The sequence below is a fragment of the Balearica regulorum genome, chromosome 3, assembly GCF_011004875.1.
Source record: "Balearica regulorum gibbericeps isolate bBalReg1 chromosome 3, bBalReg1.pri, whole genome shotgun sequence".
Taxonomy (NCBI): domain Eukaryota; kingdom Metazoa; phylum Chordata; class Aves; order Gruiformes; family Gruidae; genus Balearica; species Balearica regulorum.
In genome coordinates this window covers 106,295,813-106,312,197 of record NC_046186.1, presented here as the reverse complement: position 1 = coordinate 106,312,197, position 16,385 = coordinate 106,295,813, and the positions used below count along the sequence as shown (strand labels likewise).

General features: G+C 43.2%; 1 protein-coding gene across 1 annotated transcript in view; it reads left to right on the top strand.

The window, feature by feature from the left end:
- Positions 1–16,048, top strand: part of CAPN8 (calpain 8) — a 30,444-nt gene extending 14,396 nt beyond the window's left edge. The window contains exons 7-21 of the mRNA XM_010311030.2: positions 86–171; positions 1,434–1,508; positions 2,493–2,653; positions 3,361–3,536; positions 5,554–5,565; positions 7,280–7,491; positions 8,099–8,135; positions 8,809–8,874; positions 9,811–9,868; positions 10,447–10,511; positions 11,723–11,791; positions 13,109–13,187; positions 14,117–14,233; positions 14,872–14,930; positions 15,807–16,048. Of these exons, the coding sequence (XP_010309332.2) occupies positions 86–171; positions 1,434–1,508; positions 2,493–2,653; positions 3,361–3,536; positions 5,554–5,565; positions 7,280–7,491; positions 8,099–8,135; positions 8,809–8,874; positions 9,811–9,868; positions 10,447–10,511; positions 11,723–11,791; positions 13,109–13,187; positions 14,117–14,233; positions 14,872–14,930; positions 15,807–15,830 (1,296 nt within the window). The 3' untranslated portion in view covers positions 15,831–16,048. The remainder of the gene's footprint in view (positions 1–85; positions 172–1,433; positions 1,509–2,492; positions 2,654–3,360; positions 3,537–5,553; positions 5,566–7,279; positions 7,492–8,098; positions 8,136–8,808; positions 8,875–9,810; positions 9,869–10,446; positions 10,512–11,722; positions 11,792–13,108; positions 13,188–14,116; positions 14,234–14,871; positions 14,931–15,806) is intronic.
- The last annotated feature ends 337 nt before the right edge of the window (positions 16,049–16,385 follow it).

Below are 16,385 nucleotides of genomic sequence, written 5' to 3'. Positions count from 1 at the left end.
TGTTTTATCCTGTCTGAAAAGCAATTGCCCCATGATGATTGTAATAATGGAAGTGCTCAGGCTCTGTTTGTTGTGGATCTTGTAGGTATATTACCAAGGACGGACAGAGAAACTAGTGAGGCTTAGAAATCCCTGGGGTGAAGTGGAATGGACTGGAGCTTGGAGTGATAAGTAGGTTTTTATATACCCCTGCCTCTATCTCTTGTGTATATTTTGGTATCTTTTACAAATTAAATTGGGACTATGCAGTTAATCCAATCACAACGCACATTTAGGAAAGATACTAAATCAGTTGGAATAAAACACTATTAATTTATTAGCAAGGTTAGATATTGATCCGCTCTGCCCAGCGGACATTCTTCCCTGCCTCAGGCAGAGCTTTTTAATAAGAGAGAACAGCTTATGTTTTAATTGTGAGCAGCCCAGTGCAAGCCATATCCACATCATTTTGCAAGATAACTTTTCTCCCATGGATCCTACTGATGGTTTCTAATGGAGAATCTAGAAAAAATGGGGATGTTGACTAAGCTAAGGACCCAGAAGTTTGAAAATCTCTCATGAACTCTCTGGGCTTCAACTATGGTAGAATCTCAGAAGAATGGCAGTGACACCGCCTCTTTTATTTTTATATTTAGAATGGCATAAATTTTACTTTCATTTGGGCCACAATATATTTTTTCATGCAACACTTTGAGATTTCAGTTTCCTGTCCTGACTGACTGCAGTCCTGGTGCTGATGTTGTATCATACTTAAGGATAGAAAATAGAGATAAACATTACAATTATTCTTACCTTTACCAGATCTGTGCTGCTCAGCCCCAAGATAAGGTGCCTCAGACACACAGACATGCACACATGCCGTACCCTGATTTTGTTACACCTGTGTTACCATGGGACAACCCTACTGAGGCAGGTGCAGAACTGCACCATCACATGGGAGTAGATCAGAGCAGAATCCAGCTTGCTGCACATTAACTTCAGAATGGGAGAGGAGCAGTGCTGTTTTCTGCAGTACATTTTCTAATTCCATCTTTTTGCTTTCTTGTTCTTTTGTGACCCCAACAGCAGAGCTTATATCATTTCCCTATGCAAACTATCAGGTATCCCAACAGATTTTATGATGGAGATGCTCTGCCCGACTTTCAGGCTGCGTGTTACCTAATCCAGCCAGTCTGCAATATTTGTACATTCTGGCACCCGGCAATGATGATTCAATTTAAGGCTTATTTCTTGCAAATATGGTTGCAGTCTGATTCCAGCCCTGTGTAGTCAGGTTGCGGTGTGTACTGCCATTGGGAGGGACAGAAGGTCTAGTTGTTGAAGAAATACATACTCCTTTATCAGCTGTAACCAAAGAGAAAGCCTGACTCTCTGATCTTGTCGTAGAATAAAATACAACAACTGAACAGCTTGCTTTTGTGCTTTGTCTGCAGTGCTCCTGAATGGAATTATGTTGATCCCAAACAAAAACAGGCTCTGGATAAGAAAGTAGATGATGGAGAGTTTTGGTGAGACTTGTTCTTTTAGCTTAATCTTTTGGACATTTTATGTGCATGTATGCTCTTTCAGCAGTCCTTTTGGTTAGATGGAGAGAAACTGTCAGCACCGAGGGGGTTAATAATGACATGCACGCATTGTTAGCCTCTTGTTTATCTCCCTTCCCATTCAAATATTGCCTTTTATTAGAGCTTGCATAACTCAGTGCTTATCCAAAATATAGAGACCAGATGGTAATAAACTTAATGAGGTGGCAAGAATGAACCTCAGCTGCTCTACATTTTGAGTTTTGGTTTTTTTGGTTTTTTTTCTAAATGCTACACAGTAATGAAAAAGTTTAGATTACCAGCTTGGGAAGAGTCTGTTTACCCAGACCTGATGGAAAGCCCATCCCAGATAGATGATTATATGGATCAGTACCGAACCTATGTCACTCTGACCTAGGCTGGGAAGATAAATGGTCACCGTCTTCCAGTGCAATCAGCTACACAAGCCATAAGGCGCTGAGAAATGAGAACAGATCTCTGCTTGCGGCATGAAGTGATCAAGGTCTGTCACTCATGCAAACCTACTAGAAATGGTAAAAACAAACATCAGTGACAGAATTAAAGCAAAACACCAAACTGAGATTGTTTATCTACAGAGTGACGCTTTCGTAAGGGCCAGCTCTTAGCCCCATTAAATGGCATCTCCTTGCATGTTTTGTTCCAATAGTTTTAATGAATTTATGAAGCATGATCCATGAGGGATTGCCCGTGGCTGGAGATGACAGAAAATAGTATGACTGAGCTCATAATGTGTAACAGCCATCGAGAACAACTCTCTCCAGGAGATACAGCTTATTCAGGGAGTGGGAAATTTTGTTTCCCAAGAGCCAGTTCCAAGCTTCAGAGTTCAATTAATTCTGGCTCTGTAGTACTGACATTGCTGCCCTGTTGGGAGTCACCTCGACTGTTGCAGGCTGATGGACTAACCCTGGTCTTTTTGTGCACCAGGATGGCATTTTCGGATTTTCAAAGGCAATTCACCCGCCTTGAGATCTGCAACTTGACTCCTGACACACTGACAAGCAACGAAGTCAATAAATGGGACCTGACCTTGTTTAATGGACAGTGGAGACGGGGTTCAACTGCTGGGGGCTGCCAGAACTACCAAGGTGGAGACCCAGCCAAGTGGGCACTCAATCAAATACCAACAAAACAATCAAAATAAATGCTTGTGAACCAGGAGGGGCTTTGGTGGGAAGGGCTTGGAGATGCAGCTCTTTTTTGCAGGGTTTAGATAGTAAGTAAAAGCTTGGCAGCCTAAATCAAGATCTAATTCACACTTATTTCCTCATTGGGGATTACTAGCCCACTAAGCAGTTAATTCATGGCTATATTCTTTTTTTTTTTTTTTTCTCTGTCTGCTTTTCCTGCTTACACGGCTTTTGCTACTGACTGGAGTAATCCTCAAAGGGTTGGGTAGGCCAGAAAAGTGTCACAGTTCAGTGGCAGTGTTGTTTCCCATTCATTTTCAGGTTAGACCTCTGGAGAGGCTGTCTGGCATTTGGTCCTCTTGCAACAACAGCAGCCTTAGCCAAGGACGTTTCCTGGAGATAAATTCCTGGAATTAATGATATCAGCTCCTCCCTGTTGGTCATTACTCCCTAGGAAATACCTTGGTGCTTTGATTCACCATGGCTCCAACTGATATTCAGCATAGCTGTGAAAACATAAAACCATATAATGTAATGGAAAGGACTGGAAAAACAACAGGCAAAAGTCCTTCCAAAGAGATATTCTTTGTAATTCCAGTAACAGACATCTTGGTTACAATGACAGCAAAATCTCCTCCTTTTTGTCTCGCCTTGGGAATTTTTAGCCACATACTGGACCAATCCCCAGTTTAAAATCCGGTTGGACGAACCAGATGATGACCATGAAGGGAGTTTGAATGAGCCATGCTGTACTGTACTGGTGGGCTTGATGCAGAAGAACCGCAGGAGACAGAAGAAAATGGGAGAAGCTCTGCTTAGTATTGGTTATTCGCTCTATCAGGTAAAGTTTATTCCTGATTAAAGGCTTTATTCCCTGTTCTGTTACCCTGGAAAAAATTAGCAATGTCTTGGCATTCAGCACTACACTTCAATGAGAACTGGATTTTGCAAGATGATTCAAATCCTTCTCTCATTTCGTCCTGACCCACATAAGATGGGAAGATTCAGATAAATTTAGGCTCAGTTTTTGTCCCACTAACAGGAGAGCAGTGTAAAACTAGAGGCAATAATTTAGCAGCAGTCTCATTGAGAGCCTTCTCTTACAAAATCTGAATGGGGACAGGCTCAGGGTGTCTGGCAATTCCAGATAAGTGTTTCTGATTACAGCTTATCGTTAGTGCTCAGTAGTCACATTCTTCTTTTTTTATTATTATTCTTCCCTTGCATTTGAAAATTGTTTTTATTCATTGCCTACCATGCTATTGTTCTGGTTCGGTAGTTTTTGGGGTTTTTTGTTTTTGTTTTTTTTCCCCTGATCCTCCCAGTGTTGCTTCTGTCTCTAAAAGTATAATGCAGGGAAAAAATCTACAGTGTCACCTCTAATTTCTGTGATGTGAGGGGAGAGAAGCAGTTACAAAAATTTCCAACCAGTATTATCATTCCCAATATCATATCCAGAGCAAAGCAATTAAATGTTATATAGATTCCACTGGATGTAGATCATTAACCAGCACAGGTGGGAGCAGATGGGAATGGCTGACTTCTGTTAATATATCTTGTGCAGGATGGTTCAAAACTAGGAAAGGTTTTCCCTAGTGCCTAAGTGTCTGCATACACAAATGGTTTTCACCGAGTACATTTCTGACTTGCCATCTGTGTGGTGCCAAGCATCCTGGCCTATTGGGGACAAATCTTAGAATTTGCACATTAAGGATGTTTTAAGGATGTTTGTCATACCACTGAGTACAAACCTGAAGACGTTAGCAGAGCTCTTCTGCTTTACGTCTGTTTCATTCACTCTGCCTCCTCCACTATAGATCTTTTCTATAGTAGGGTAGACTTGGTGACTTAAAAAGATGAAGTCTTTCTTTTGAAAGAAATGGCTGCTAGGTCATCTCAGTGGACACCCAGCTATGATCCAATTTCCTTGGGTCACGCACTGTTGTGGATTTACATCACTGCAGCTGATGCTGCGGCTGAGGAGGTCCATTAGGTCAGCATGGATGTTGACCTAAAGCAGATCTGAGAAGGTGAAAAAAGTGTGTGCGCAAGCCTACCTGCCCTGCAGAGCTTTTGTAAGTCATGTAGCTCAAACTGCCTACCGACAATAACTGCAAGTGTGCCCATCACTGAGCTCCTGGCCTTGTAGTATGCTAGAGGAATAAGGAACAAGACCTGAGGCCATCTCAGGCCCCAGAGTCATTGTATGGGTGATATTTTCCAAAGCTCTTCTGGGACTTGGGAGGCCAATTTCTTTGGCTCTCACTGGAATCTGTGCTCTCACGACAACTAATTGGTTTTGGAAAAGCTACCTTCTGTTTGGAGGTACAAATTAACATAGCAATTAAGTTAATTTAAAAAGAGCCAAATCTTGAAACTTGTTACTTGTTATAATTGTCTTATAACAATCTCATCATCTTCAGGCTGATTGCTGGTGATGGTAGCCTCATATTTTCATCATATTCCAGTAACAGTAGATCAGTAGATTTTAGGTCTGCTGTAATAAATTCTCGGTTTGGTTTTGGTTAGCAAAGTGGGGCTAAACTGTTGACTTTTCTGACTGAACATTTCAACGTGTACCCAAATATTTCCAAGCAATAGTATCATTCACAACACCATATCAGGAGAAAAGCAATTTAAATGTTGTATAGATTCCTCTGGATGAAGATCCTGTTTTTCCTTTGGAACAGCCCTAGCACAAGCTAGAACTTCATGTATAACGGCTACTAAAATATATGATTGTAAATGACAATGCAAAAAAAGTGTCTGAAGGAGGCTTTATCTGATTTTTTTTTTTTCTAATTATAGAAGCAGGTATGTAGCAGCTCTTTAACATCAGTTTTTTCTCTTCCTTTCAGATTCCTCAGGAGGTATGTAATCTCTGCTGAAGACTTCTAGCCTCCAGATGGGCACCTCCTGTCGCACTGGAGAATTTAGCTAGGAGGAAGACTTCTTCCTTACTAATGACAGCTCTTCTGGGGAGCTTTGTTCTTGGATCACTGGACAAATATCTCAAGTTCTGAATAATCATTTCCAAGGGACTGGGGCACAAGGCTTTATTACAGACCTCTGAGTCTCAATCTTGACTTCATTTATACTTTTTGAAATTTGTCTTCCATTAAGTCAGAATTTGTCTGTTTAGTACAAGTGAAGCCAGAACAGGGTCTCTGCACTCTAAAATCGAGAAAATGTAGCTAATGTCATTTTGAAGAAATGACAGACTCTCTGGATCCATTCCTTTAATAGTTCTGAGCTGGGGCTCCTGGTAATGAACAAACCCCGGTCAACCTTCCCTAATCCTCCCAGATGTCAATACTGAAGTAAAGAGACTTTTCGTTCCTGAAGAAAGAGACCCCAGGGGTGTCTGGCAGTGGGAATAGCCTATACTCATTACTGAGGTCCAGCAGCCTGCGCTGCCAATTTTTCATTGGCTTTTCAGCCCTTTTCTTCTCTCTCAGTAAATGAATGTGTGGTTGTGTATCAATTAACTGTATTCTTTTAACAGCCTTGCAGATGCAAAGGGAAAATTAACTTTATATATTGAAAAAGATATGGATCTGGCTTCTTAATCTTTGCAGTCCCACTTAGCTTAAGATTGAGTGAGGAGAAAGGATGAGGCTGTTGAATAAATACCCAATCCAATTTTATCTTCAGAACAAAAGAGGAAAAAACCCCCATATTTTCCTACAGTTTACAACAGAAAAACTGAATGGTTATAAAATGTTTGATAACATCTTTGTACTCTCTGATCTTAGACCGCCAGAAACCTTATCCGTATGCAATGTTCCCCACCCTGTGTCAACCACACGGCACTTTTTGTGGATCATTGAATCACACTTCTTGAAAGATATCCCTGTGGAGCAAAAGTCATGAATAGGAGGTTTATAGCAGAGATGTTGTGCTTACACTATTGTTTCTTCTTACATCAGTGTTTTGTTTTATGAGCTATGTCATGTTTCACTTGCTTAAGAGTATATTGGTATTAAGGAAAAGTTAAGTGCTGTTTTCTACATAATCCAAAGGAATACCCTTAGTGTTACTAACAGAAAATGGGTAAATCGGCTAATGTGGCCCCATAAGTCTCACCCTTGTCACTACTGCTCTCTCCCGTTTGTTATTCTTTTCTGTTTGTTTAAAGCAATCAGAAACTACAATTCCTATGCAGTTAGGAGATTTATCTCATACCATAAATTGCTCAAAAACATTCTGAAATGTAAATTTGTTCGCAAGCAGCCTGTGAAAGCAAAAAGTGCTCCACACATGGACAACTTAAGTAGAGCGGGTACTAGTTTGACCAGGTAGGAGCACACATTATGATCTTTTTATTTATTTTATATCACAGACTGTAGAGAGGCATGTGAAAAGATAATCTTTATAGAGAAAGATCCTTTCCCCTTCTTATTATCTGCCTGACTGTTTCCCATGACAGAACCCTGGTGGTTATCTTTTATGCCATCACTTGTGGATTTATTATTTTATGCTAAGAAAAACTTGAGATGGCTTTAAAACATTGAAATTGAAATGGGGTGGCTGGCTTACTGGCAAATTGTCAAATGGTTTCTAACAAAACCACATTTCCCACAGCTGGAAAATAACACAGATATTCATGCGAACCGTGCTTTCTTCGCAAGGAACCAACCGGCAGCCCGGTCTGATCCTTATGTCAACCTGCGTGAAGTCTCCAGCCGCATGAAGTTGCCCCGAGGAGAGTACCTCATTGTGCCATCCACTTTTGAGCCTTACAAAAATGGAGAGTTCTGCCTGCGAGTTTTTTCTGAGAAACAGACTAAAACACAGTGCGTATCTTCTCTGTAAAGCCTCCTCTTCTGCTGGTGAGGCACATAAAGGAAAAGGTCAGGTGTTGCATCCGGACGCCGTGCTCTATTTTTCTCTTAACCAGCAATTAATCAGCAAAATAGGCCCATTTCTAGGACCTGTTTTCTTATGTAGTCTACCATATGTGACAAACGTGCATCCATGGTAGACAGTCATGGCTCTTCAGATGTCCTCCAGTAAGCACTGAAGTGATAACTAGATTCCTCAGGTCTGTGAAGTAGAAGCTCCCACAATTAAAGGGTGCAGGATTTGGGTTTGTGATGATGAGGACATGGTTTTTAAAAGGGTCGTATCAATAGCAGCCATTGAGTGGAAAAAACAGGAGTCTGGATACAAGACAAGAACAACAAGGATGGATTTGCCAGGGAAAGTAAATATCTTCAAAGAGGTGGGACAGACAGAGGTGGGATGGAGAGTGTGGGAAGCAGGGAACCAGGGCACTTGTTCTGTGCATTTGATAACAGCTTATATTAAAACAGCTTGGTTTGCTAATTATTTTAAGGGCAAATGGTAGACTTGTAATTTCAAAATTTTTTTATTTTATTTTTTTCCTCTTTTTTTCCTTAGAATGATTGGTGATGTGGTGGCTGCAAAACCATATGAGGTAAATGTCTTAACTGGGCAGATGATGTTTGTTGGTTTTTTTCCCTCTAGCAGACTTTTCCATTATAATGTGGGGGCAAAACAGGGGTGAGATTTTTATTTCTCCCCTGAGCTGAGGTCATGGTATGTTTCTGCTCAGGAAAAATATTTTTTGGTTATGGGGATTCTTTACATATCTCTATGGCTTAGTTTTGTGTGCATTTTCATGTACCTGGGCCCATGTGGCACAGAAACTGCACCCTTATAGACTGGGCTGGAACATGTTAAATTGTTCTTTCATCTAGCACAGGTAGGAGAAAGCGGGGAGAATGATCCTTTCCATATAAACAAACAGTACTCCTGAAGTCTGAGAGAAATTGCAAAAGCAGACTTCCAAGGAACTGCTGAATTGCTACGGCCAAATGCAGCGACATTTTCGCTGCAGCTGTTTTATAAAACTATCTTGGTAACAGAAGAAAACTTTTTAACCAATCCTAGTAAGTATTTACTCCCAAGTGAAGCCAGCCCCTGACTGCTTGTGGTTTAAGTAGTGCCTCTGTTTTGCCATTGCTGCAGAGCAAGTGCCCATTTCCCGTTGCTGAAACTAGTCCCCGGTAAGGCTGCTTTATGATATCCACAGCTCGCCTTCCAGAACTGCCTTGTAAACCACACTCTCGGTCATCTCTTTCCTCTAGCCTCATGTCGATAACAAAGACATAGATGATGAGTTCAAGACACTGTTTCAAAAGCTCTCTGGAGAGGTAAGTGGATTAAAGTGAAAGAAAAAGACTAGGAGCTCTCTGCTATGATTATGCAAATATTTGACTTGCCAGTTCCTTTTACTGTCTGGTTTTCAAAAAAACCGAGCGGTTCTTCTCTTTTATTAACTCACAGCTTCAGTTCAATTTATTTTACAATAGAAGAGTTTTACTACATTGTTCCTGTTATTGGTGCAAAATGTGATTTTCTCCCTCGGTAATGCAGGGCATGGAATAACTTTGAAAATAAGGGTGATGGGAGTGAGGACTGTGAAAATATTATCCCACAGTGAAATAAATTACCTGTGGAGTTAGGGTATAATTCTGACAATTGCCTAGTTGGCCAATTCCTTCCTTTTTGTTTCGAAGCCTCAGAAATTGGAAAACTGTTGGCTGAACTTTCTATTTATTGTATTTGACAAACCTCAGCATCTACAAAGCCCTGCTGCGCTAGCCTGGGGCTGTCACGTCAGATTTCCTCTTAATGAACAGGTGGCCACTGGCATCGGAGAGGGAAAACATCTTCTTAGTTAGACAGACCTTTTTGAGGTTTGAGAGGGCAATTTTAGTATTGTTTGGTTGTAGTTTCCATAAGGCTGGAAAATCTCAAATGCTTTCCTGAACCTCTTTAGCTGAGAAGGCAGGCAGTCACCCAATTCAGTCAAACCTATTAAAAAGTTAACATTTAAAGGGTCATGTCACCATGGCACCCACCCAGTCACTTATTTCCCATTTGAAAGGCTAGGAAATATTCATGGTTTCTGAAGATCTCCTCCATGTGATGTCTGATGGTAAATGTAAACTGTTAGGAAAAAACCCCCAAATGTTTACATGCCTTAGATATGGAAGGAAAATGGTCTCCAGATGTCTGACAGCAAATGAATATAGCTCGTTTCAAATAATTTGTGTGTTAACACCTGAAGTATGTTTTCTATCCAGGACTGTGAAGTGACTGCAATTGAACTTCAAACTATCTTAAACCGGGTTTTGGCAAAGAGTAAGTAACGTTACGTAGTTCCCATCGAATGGAGCCGAAAGGCAAGCGCTGAAATGGCGAGACATGGAGTTGCTCTTTGGTCAGAATGAATGTCTGTGCCTGGGTCTGTCAGCAAACAGATGGGATCTGTGCTAACAAAGCCCAGCTCCATCAGCTAAGGGTGATGAAAAACTGAGTTTGTGTTCGCCCCCAAGCTGAGTTTCTCCTGTCTTGCTGAACCTTTAATACGGGGGGAAAAATACCAGCTGGTGCTCCCCTTCCAAGTGCTGCCAGCCAAGGTGCGCAGAGGCACTACATTCCCCGTACCTTCTTGGGAGGGTCACCATGGGAAGTTATTATTATGCTGCTGTATAACTTCTGTGGACAGATAGAGGCTTACCACCCCCAAAACCAATAGCATCCCCTGTTCCTGTGCCAAAAAAACCATGTTAATCAGCTGAAGAGAAATAGTGGAAAAAATGGCAGACTGTTTACGTTGCTAACAGGATTTTAAGGTGGCTTACATCTCCAAGGATGTCTGCAGGAAAATATTTTTCTAAAGTATTTCTGACTTGGATTTTTACTTCCTTTTTGTACAGGAAAGGATATTAAAAGTGATGGATTCAACATTACCACTTGCAGGGAGATGATCAGCCTTTTAGATGTATCCTTTGCATGTCATTGCATCATCTTTAAAGTTTCTGGATCTCCTTTGCAAAACTTCCTGACAAGGTGGGCTAAGTTTACACTTGCATTGTCCAGGCACACGGCTGGAGGCATAAAATTCAGCCGAGCATCTCCATCAGCTCAGGTGGCAGAAACCTGAACCATTTAATCATCGGCTGCTTCTCTCACCTGCTCTGCATCTCTCAGTGCTTAAACTTTTCCCTAAAAATAGCAGGGAGGAGAAGCAGGGACCTTCTGCCTGGATGCACCTGTGCAGTTTCAGATGCATACGCAGCGCGTTTGTCAGGAGGCAGGTTTTAAACACAACCTCAACTTCCATCTCTAAGTCAGGCACTGCTTATAGAGCACAGAGATCGAAGCAGCAGGGGCAGGCTGGAGAGCCTGTTCAGAGGGGGAAGGCTACGAGTACGTGCTGTGCCTCCCTCCCTTCTGCATAGCTTGTAGGACACGCAGGAGCTAAGGAGCTTTGTGTAGCCAAGGGAAAAGGAGAGGTCAGCACATCTGCCCAGTGTTGACGTGCTGGGAAGGTAGCCAGTGCGCTGGGACAGTCCATAGCCATGCCGTCAGGGTTACACTAATGTTGGTCTCATGAGGTGGTAGTGTTGAGGTCAGAAGTGATTAGCTGTGAATCTTGTGGATCACTGGCTGTTAAGAGGAGTGATCCCTTTGCCCTACAGCCTCCCAAACCAAACAGGGCGACTCAGTAAGTACAGCACCATGGGGGCCAACTCCCTATTTCTGCATAATTTGCTATGGGAAGGGATGTTCCGGGCCCTGAAGGACACGGGGGAAGACTCTGTAGCCTACTCTTGACTCTCTCTCTCCACTTGCGATTCCTGCCTCTGGTTTCTAACACTGGCGAGGCCAGTCCTTTGCTTCCCTAAGGACTCTAATCTACTGTTAACTGTACAAAATGCGAGTGGCTCTAATCGTGCTTGTATATTTAGCAATCCCATATATCATTCCTTGAGACTGCAGATAGCCTAGAAATTCTTGGCATGCCTTTAGCTAAGAAATGTAAACCTGTAAGCATGTCTGTGTGCGATGGAGATGCATTACAAGTGAGTATTAATATGGTATTAAGATTACACCACGATGGGTGATTTGTTTTTATCAGAACTGATTGCTCTCTAGTTTTGCTAAGGATAGAGGAATCCTGATTTTTGAACCATGACTTAACATGCCCAGACCAATGGGACCGGCACCTTGGGACTTGTGGAATTCAAGACACTTTGGATGAAGATTCAAAAGTATTTGGTAACATAGTATTTCTGACTGTCTCCCTTTCCCTCTCAGCTCTGAAGTACAGATCCAGAACTGAGATAGGGTTAAGCTACCACAGATAGATACGCTTGGAAGCCTTCCTTCTCATGGCTGGAGTTTGTTCCAGAGCTCAGAAACACCTCTGATTTAAAAGGGCACAAGCAGATCCTCTTTCACCTTGGCTCCACCAGTCTCCATAATTTGCAATACCTTATGGAAAGCCAGATTAACTCTCTCATTGTTGGCAGACAGCTCTCTCTGCTGCCTGCTGTATTAAAGCTCATATGAACATATCTCTGCTGTTGCAATATGTTACATTGCCAGCTGAGCGCCAGAAAACACAAGAAACATTTATTTCTAGGACTTACAAAAACCTAGCTTTGTATTTTTTAAATCTTCTAGAAGTGCTGAATTGTTTTTCCGACAGAGGATTTAATATCCCAAGAAGTTCACCCAGATTTGAGTAGTCTAAAGGAGGGTCAAAACTGGACCTGCTTTGTTTGACAACATCCCTTTTGGGAAAGCCTGTGCTGCCATGCTTGATGCTGGTCAGCGCAGAGCACCTGTCCTGGAGGTACACGAGGAGGTGTTCAGCTCTCCTCAGCTGGAGGCACTGGCTCTGTCCTGGGGCTGGTGTCAGCAGAGCAAACCCTGAGAGCCAATTCCAGTCTGAGCTGTAGGTCTGGGTGGCTTCTAATTCTGGATAATAAACCTGCTGGCAGTAGGAAGCATCTGCCATCATGTCTAAAATATTAAGCAAAATGGACTTTGACTGTTGCAATGTTTGCCAAATGATAGGATATTTTCCTCAATGGCCTGTCTGCCACCATGTAATGGGAAGGCAGGCAGGCTGCCAGCCCATGGGAACGTGTTTCCCAGTCTGCCTGGCTTGCCAGTAGCTACTTGAAGCATTTCCCTTGCTCATTAATGTTTCAAAGAGTAGGAGCTTGGGCTGGTAGGGGCAGCCCTTCCGTCCCAGCCATCAGAAACCTGTGTCCGCGCAGCCGAGTGCCGGTGTGCACGCAGCAGAGGTAGGCGGGAATGTCCTGTCTCTAGCCTGGCTACAGGAGCAGGGAGGATGGCAGGGCGCGGGCTGCAGAGGGGACTAGCAAACCAAGGTCAAACCCTAGAGGAGCCCTGGTTATTTCATTCTGGCTGCTAGACCCTGGTGAGCCTCGTGTTACCATGTCTTCACGACTGTTGTAACCCAGCTATGAAAGCCAAAGCCTGGCTGTGCTCACACCATCGCACTGCCGCGCAGGCACATGTTGAAAAGCCGTTTCCACATTCCCTTGTTCCCCTCTGCCGCAGGCGATCTATAAGAAAGTGGACAGTGACTACTCCGGGACCATCGACTCCCATGAGATGCGAAATGCCCTCAGAGAGGCGGGTGAGTGCGCTGCTCGGGGACACTGTCGGATCACTGCCGTTCCCCCACCAAACATCGGGAGAACACTGGAGCCTTTAATGGCTTTGCTTCCCTCCCATCTCCTAGATCACAGTGTTGCCAGGGCCATTCTCCCTTCCTGACAGTCACGTACCACTACATCCTTTTGCTGTTACATACATCAAAACCCATCCTCTGTTCTGCATTATAAACCACTGATATTTTTGTCCATGCTGTGACCATTGCTTATCCATCTGATTATTACTTGCTCTATTTTTGGCCTCATTATTTCCTAATCTAATTGTTCTCTTTTCAGAGCTATGCCCAAATCCTCTTTTTCCTTCATTTCCTCCCACCACCATTCTCTACACGAGACAAGGTGCAAGCATGATCAAGGCATGCCCCAACGATATCCTCTCTGATGTAGAGATGCTATTCACTTTTGGCAGTGCTTGCCAGCTCAGGGGCATCTAGAGGACCACTGTTTTTTTGATTTGTCTCGTGTTCAGTGGAGTCTGTGTGAATGATCCAGAGACAGAAATAGCACTAATATGGGCCTGAATAGAGCCCAATGAGTTATGTGAGCAATTGGCTCTACTGCAATCACTGCTATTCAGCTGCAGCACCCAGACTTACTAATTAGGGGTTTATCTGAGGAACATAGGACTGGTTATGCTGTGAAACAATGTGAAATATGCAGTCTGACAAAATGCCGTGGGAGAACTTTGTGCCTCTCTTCACCCAGCACAATGGGCTTTGGAAAGGACCCACGGCAGAGGTGGGTGATGGAGTCCAACAGACCTTCTGAGAGGAATAGTCCTCAATCCTTCATCCAGGTCTGCCTGCAGCTGCAGCAGTCCATGGGTAAGTCACATCAAAGGCAGCATATTAACCTGCTGTGTCAGTGATTCGTGTCCTTCCCATGCCTTCAGGTTTCATGCTCAATGACCAGGTGCAGCACAGCATTGTCATCCGCTACGCCTGCAGCAAACTGACCATTGATTTCGATGGCTTTGTGGCCTGTATGATCCGCTTGGAGACCCTGTTCAGTAAGTGCCTCCATTTGTCAGCCAAGGGGAATTCCTGAAAACTTTGGGGTTTTGTTAAGTATTTGGTGTCTTTTAACTGTGAACGTAGCAAATTGCATGGAAATGTGAGGGTGCCAGCAAAATTGTGTCTGTTGGAGAAAGCAGCAGAGAAATAGAAAATGCCTTTCTGTCTGAATGACCCTGGAGAGTGGGGGACACGTTTCATAACCTAGCCGTGCTCTTCTGCTTTACAGTCATCTGCACTTTATGGTCAATGCTCTGGCGCTCAAGTTGTCCCAGCTCCTATAAATGGTACCATTTATCATTTACAGTCCTTATTCAGACCTGATTTACAGGTTTGTCCCCGGACCATACCAGATGCTACTGCATCAGATTTTATAGTTGTCCTGCTGCCAACTCTCAGTTTGCTGCTGTAGATCTGACTATTCCACCCCATGAAGTAGCTTAGAAATGACTTGTAAGAGGAAAGAAGAACAGCTGTAATATTCTCTTACAGAACCAGTCTAGATTTCCAGTAGATCATGGCAAAAAGCCAGACCTCTACCTTTTGTCAGACAGTGATTCTCTACAAGCCAAGCTCTGAGGTTTATATACTTTTTTCTTCCCCCCCCCCCCCCCCCCCCCCTTCTGCTTTTCAGAAGTGTTCCATCTCCTGGACAAAGACAATAGTGGAGTCATCCAGCTCTCTTTGGCTGAGGTGAGGCTGGTCAGATTGAAATACTATATCTGGTTAAGCTACAGCAATAGACCGCACTAAAACACATTTATTTAAAATCACTATTACAAGTGTTAAACTCAATAGTGATTCAAAGAGAAAGTTTGTTTATGTGAAAAGGTTCTTCAGCTCAGAGAGCCTATCTGAATTGGCAAAAAAGTAAAGATATGTTCAAAACCCTTAAGGTTGCTTGAGAAGATGCTTACACAGTGTGTTTCACTGTCTACTTTTAGAGGGCAGTGGTCAATTCATTAGAAAACACACAGCGGGGAACTTTTCTTGTCTGGCAGAGAATGTACTGATCAATCTGCCAGAATTAGAAGAGACCTTTTAAGATGCCAGGGTTTTTTTTCCCCCTACATTGTTTTTAATGCAAATTTCTCCTGTTGAAGCTGTAATAAAAGCAATCAGCTTGAGTCTTCCCTTTGCAGAATACAAATATATCTCAGGAAACAGCTGGAATGGGCCCCAAGAGGTCCATCCAATTAGTCCTCTCAGCTGAAGACTGGTTCAAAGGAAGGAGGATGGCTAGGAAGCCCTGTGACCCTCAGTCACAGTCAGTCAAATCTCGCTGAAATTGTACATTGCATACTCTGACCCTGGAATTTTTTGGAGGTCGCATAGGTTGCCCTGGAGAACTGGTCTGCTCTTGGAAGAGACCTGACTTGCAATGTCTGTGGCCGATCCTGGCAATAAACTTCCCCGAAGTTCCAGAGCAGATGGATCCTACACGTACAACAGATTAAAACACAGCTCCAGCCTTTCCCAGCTTGTTCTCCCAGAGCTGTGGTAGAGTGCCCTGGTGGCATCCTGTGGACCTTCCAGATGGTCTGACCCTTTGTTCTGTTTCTCCCTCAGTGGCTGTGCTGCACACTGGTTTGAACCACGGCCGATGAATTCAGCAGAGACCTCTAAGACTCTTCTGAACACAGAACCACTTGTTCGGCTTCTCCTTGTTATGGAAAGCAGAGAGAGAAACTTGGTTTTATTACTGGCAAGTTATTTTAAACCCACTAAAAATGAAGTGATCTCCTGTCAGTTATAAAATAAACACACTCTTGAACAAAAAAACAGAAACAAATAAACAAACCCAAACCCAACCTCCTTTACTTTTCCTGTCCAAAGAGTATTTCTGTGTGTCACTCTGAAATGTCACAAATTTTGACTTACCACAGATGGGCCTGGGTGGCTTTGGTTTGACTTCTGACTGTGCATCAAAGTTCAGCAGTGTTCAAAATCTTGGAAGGAGTCTCCATTGCCTGCAATGTCCAGCATATGTTTCACAGAGAGAAACCCACGCTCTGGGCACAGGCAAAATTTGTGCCTCTGCTCTGGCTACCTCCCTTCCCAGCCAACTGTCAGCTTTGGCTGTGCCAAGCGCCTACGGAAGCTGGGGGTGAGGAGCTCGGAGGCAGACGATGAGCTGCTGAGGGCACA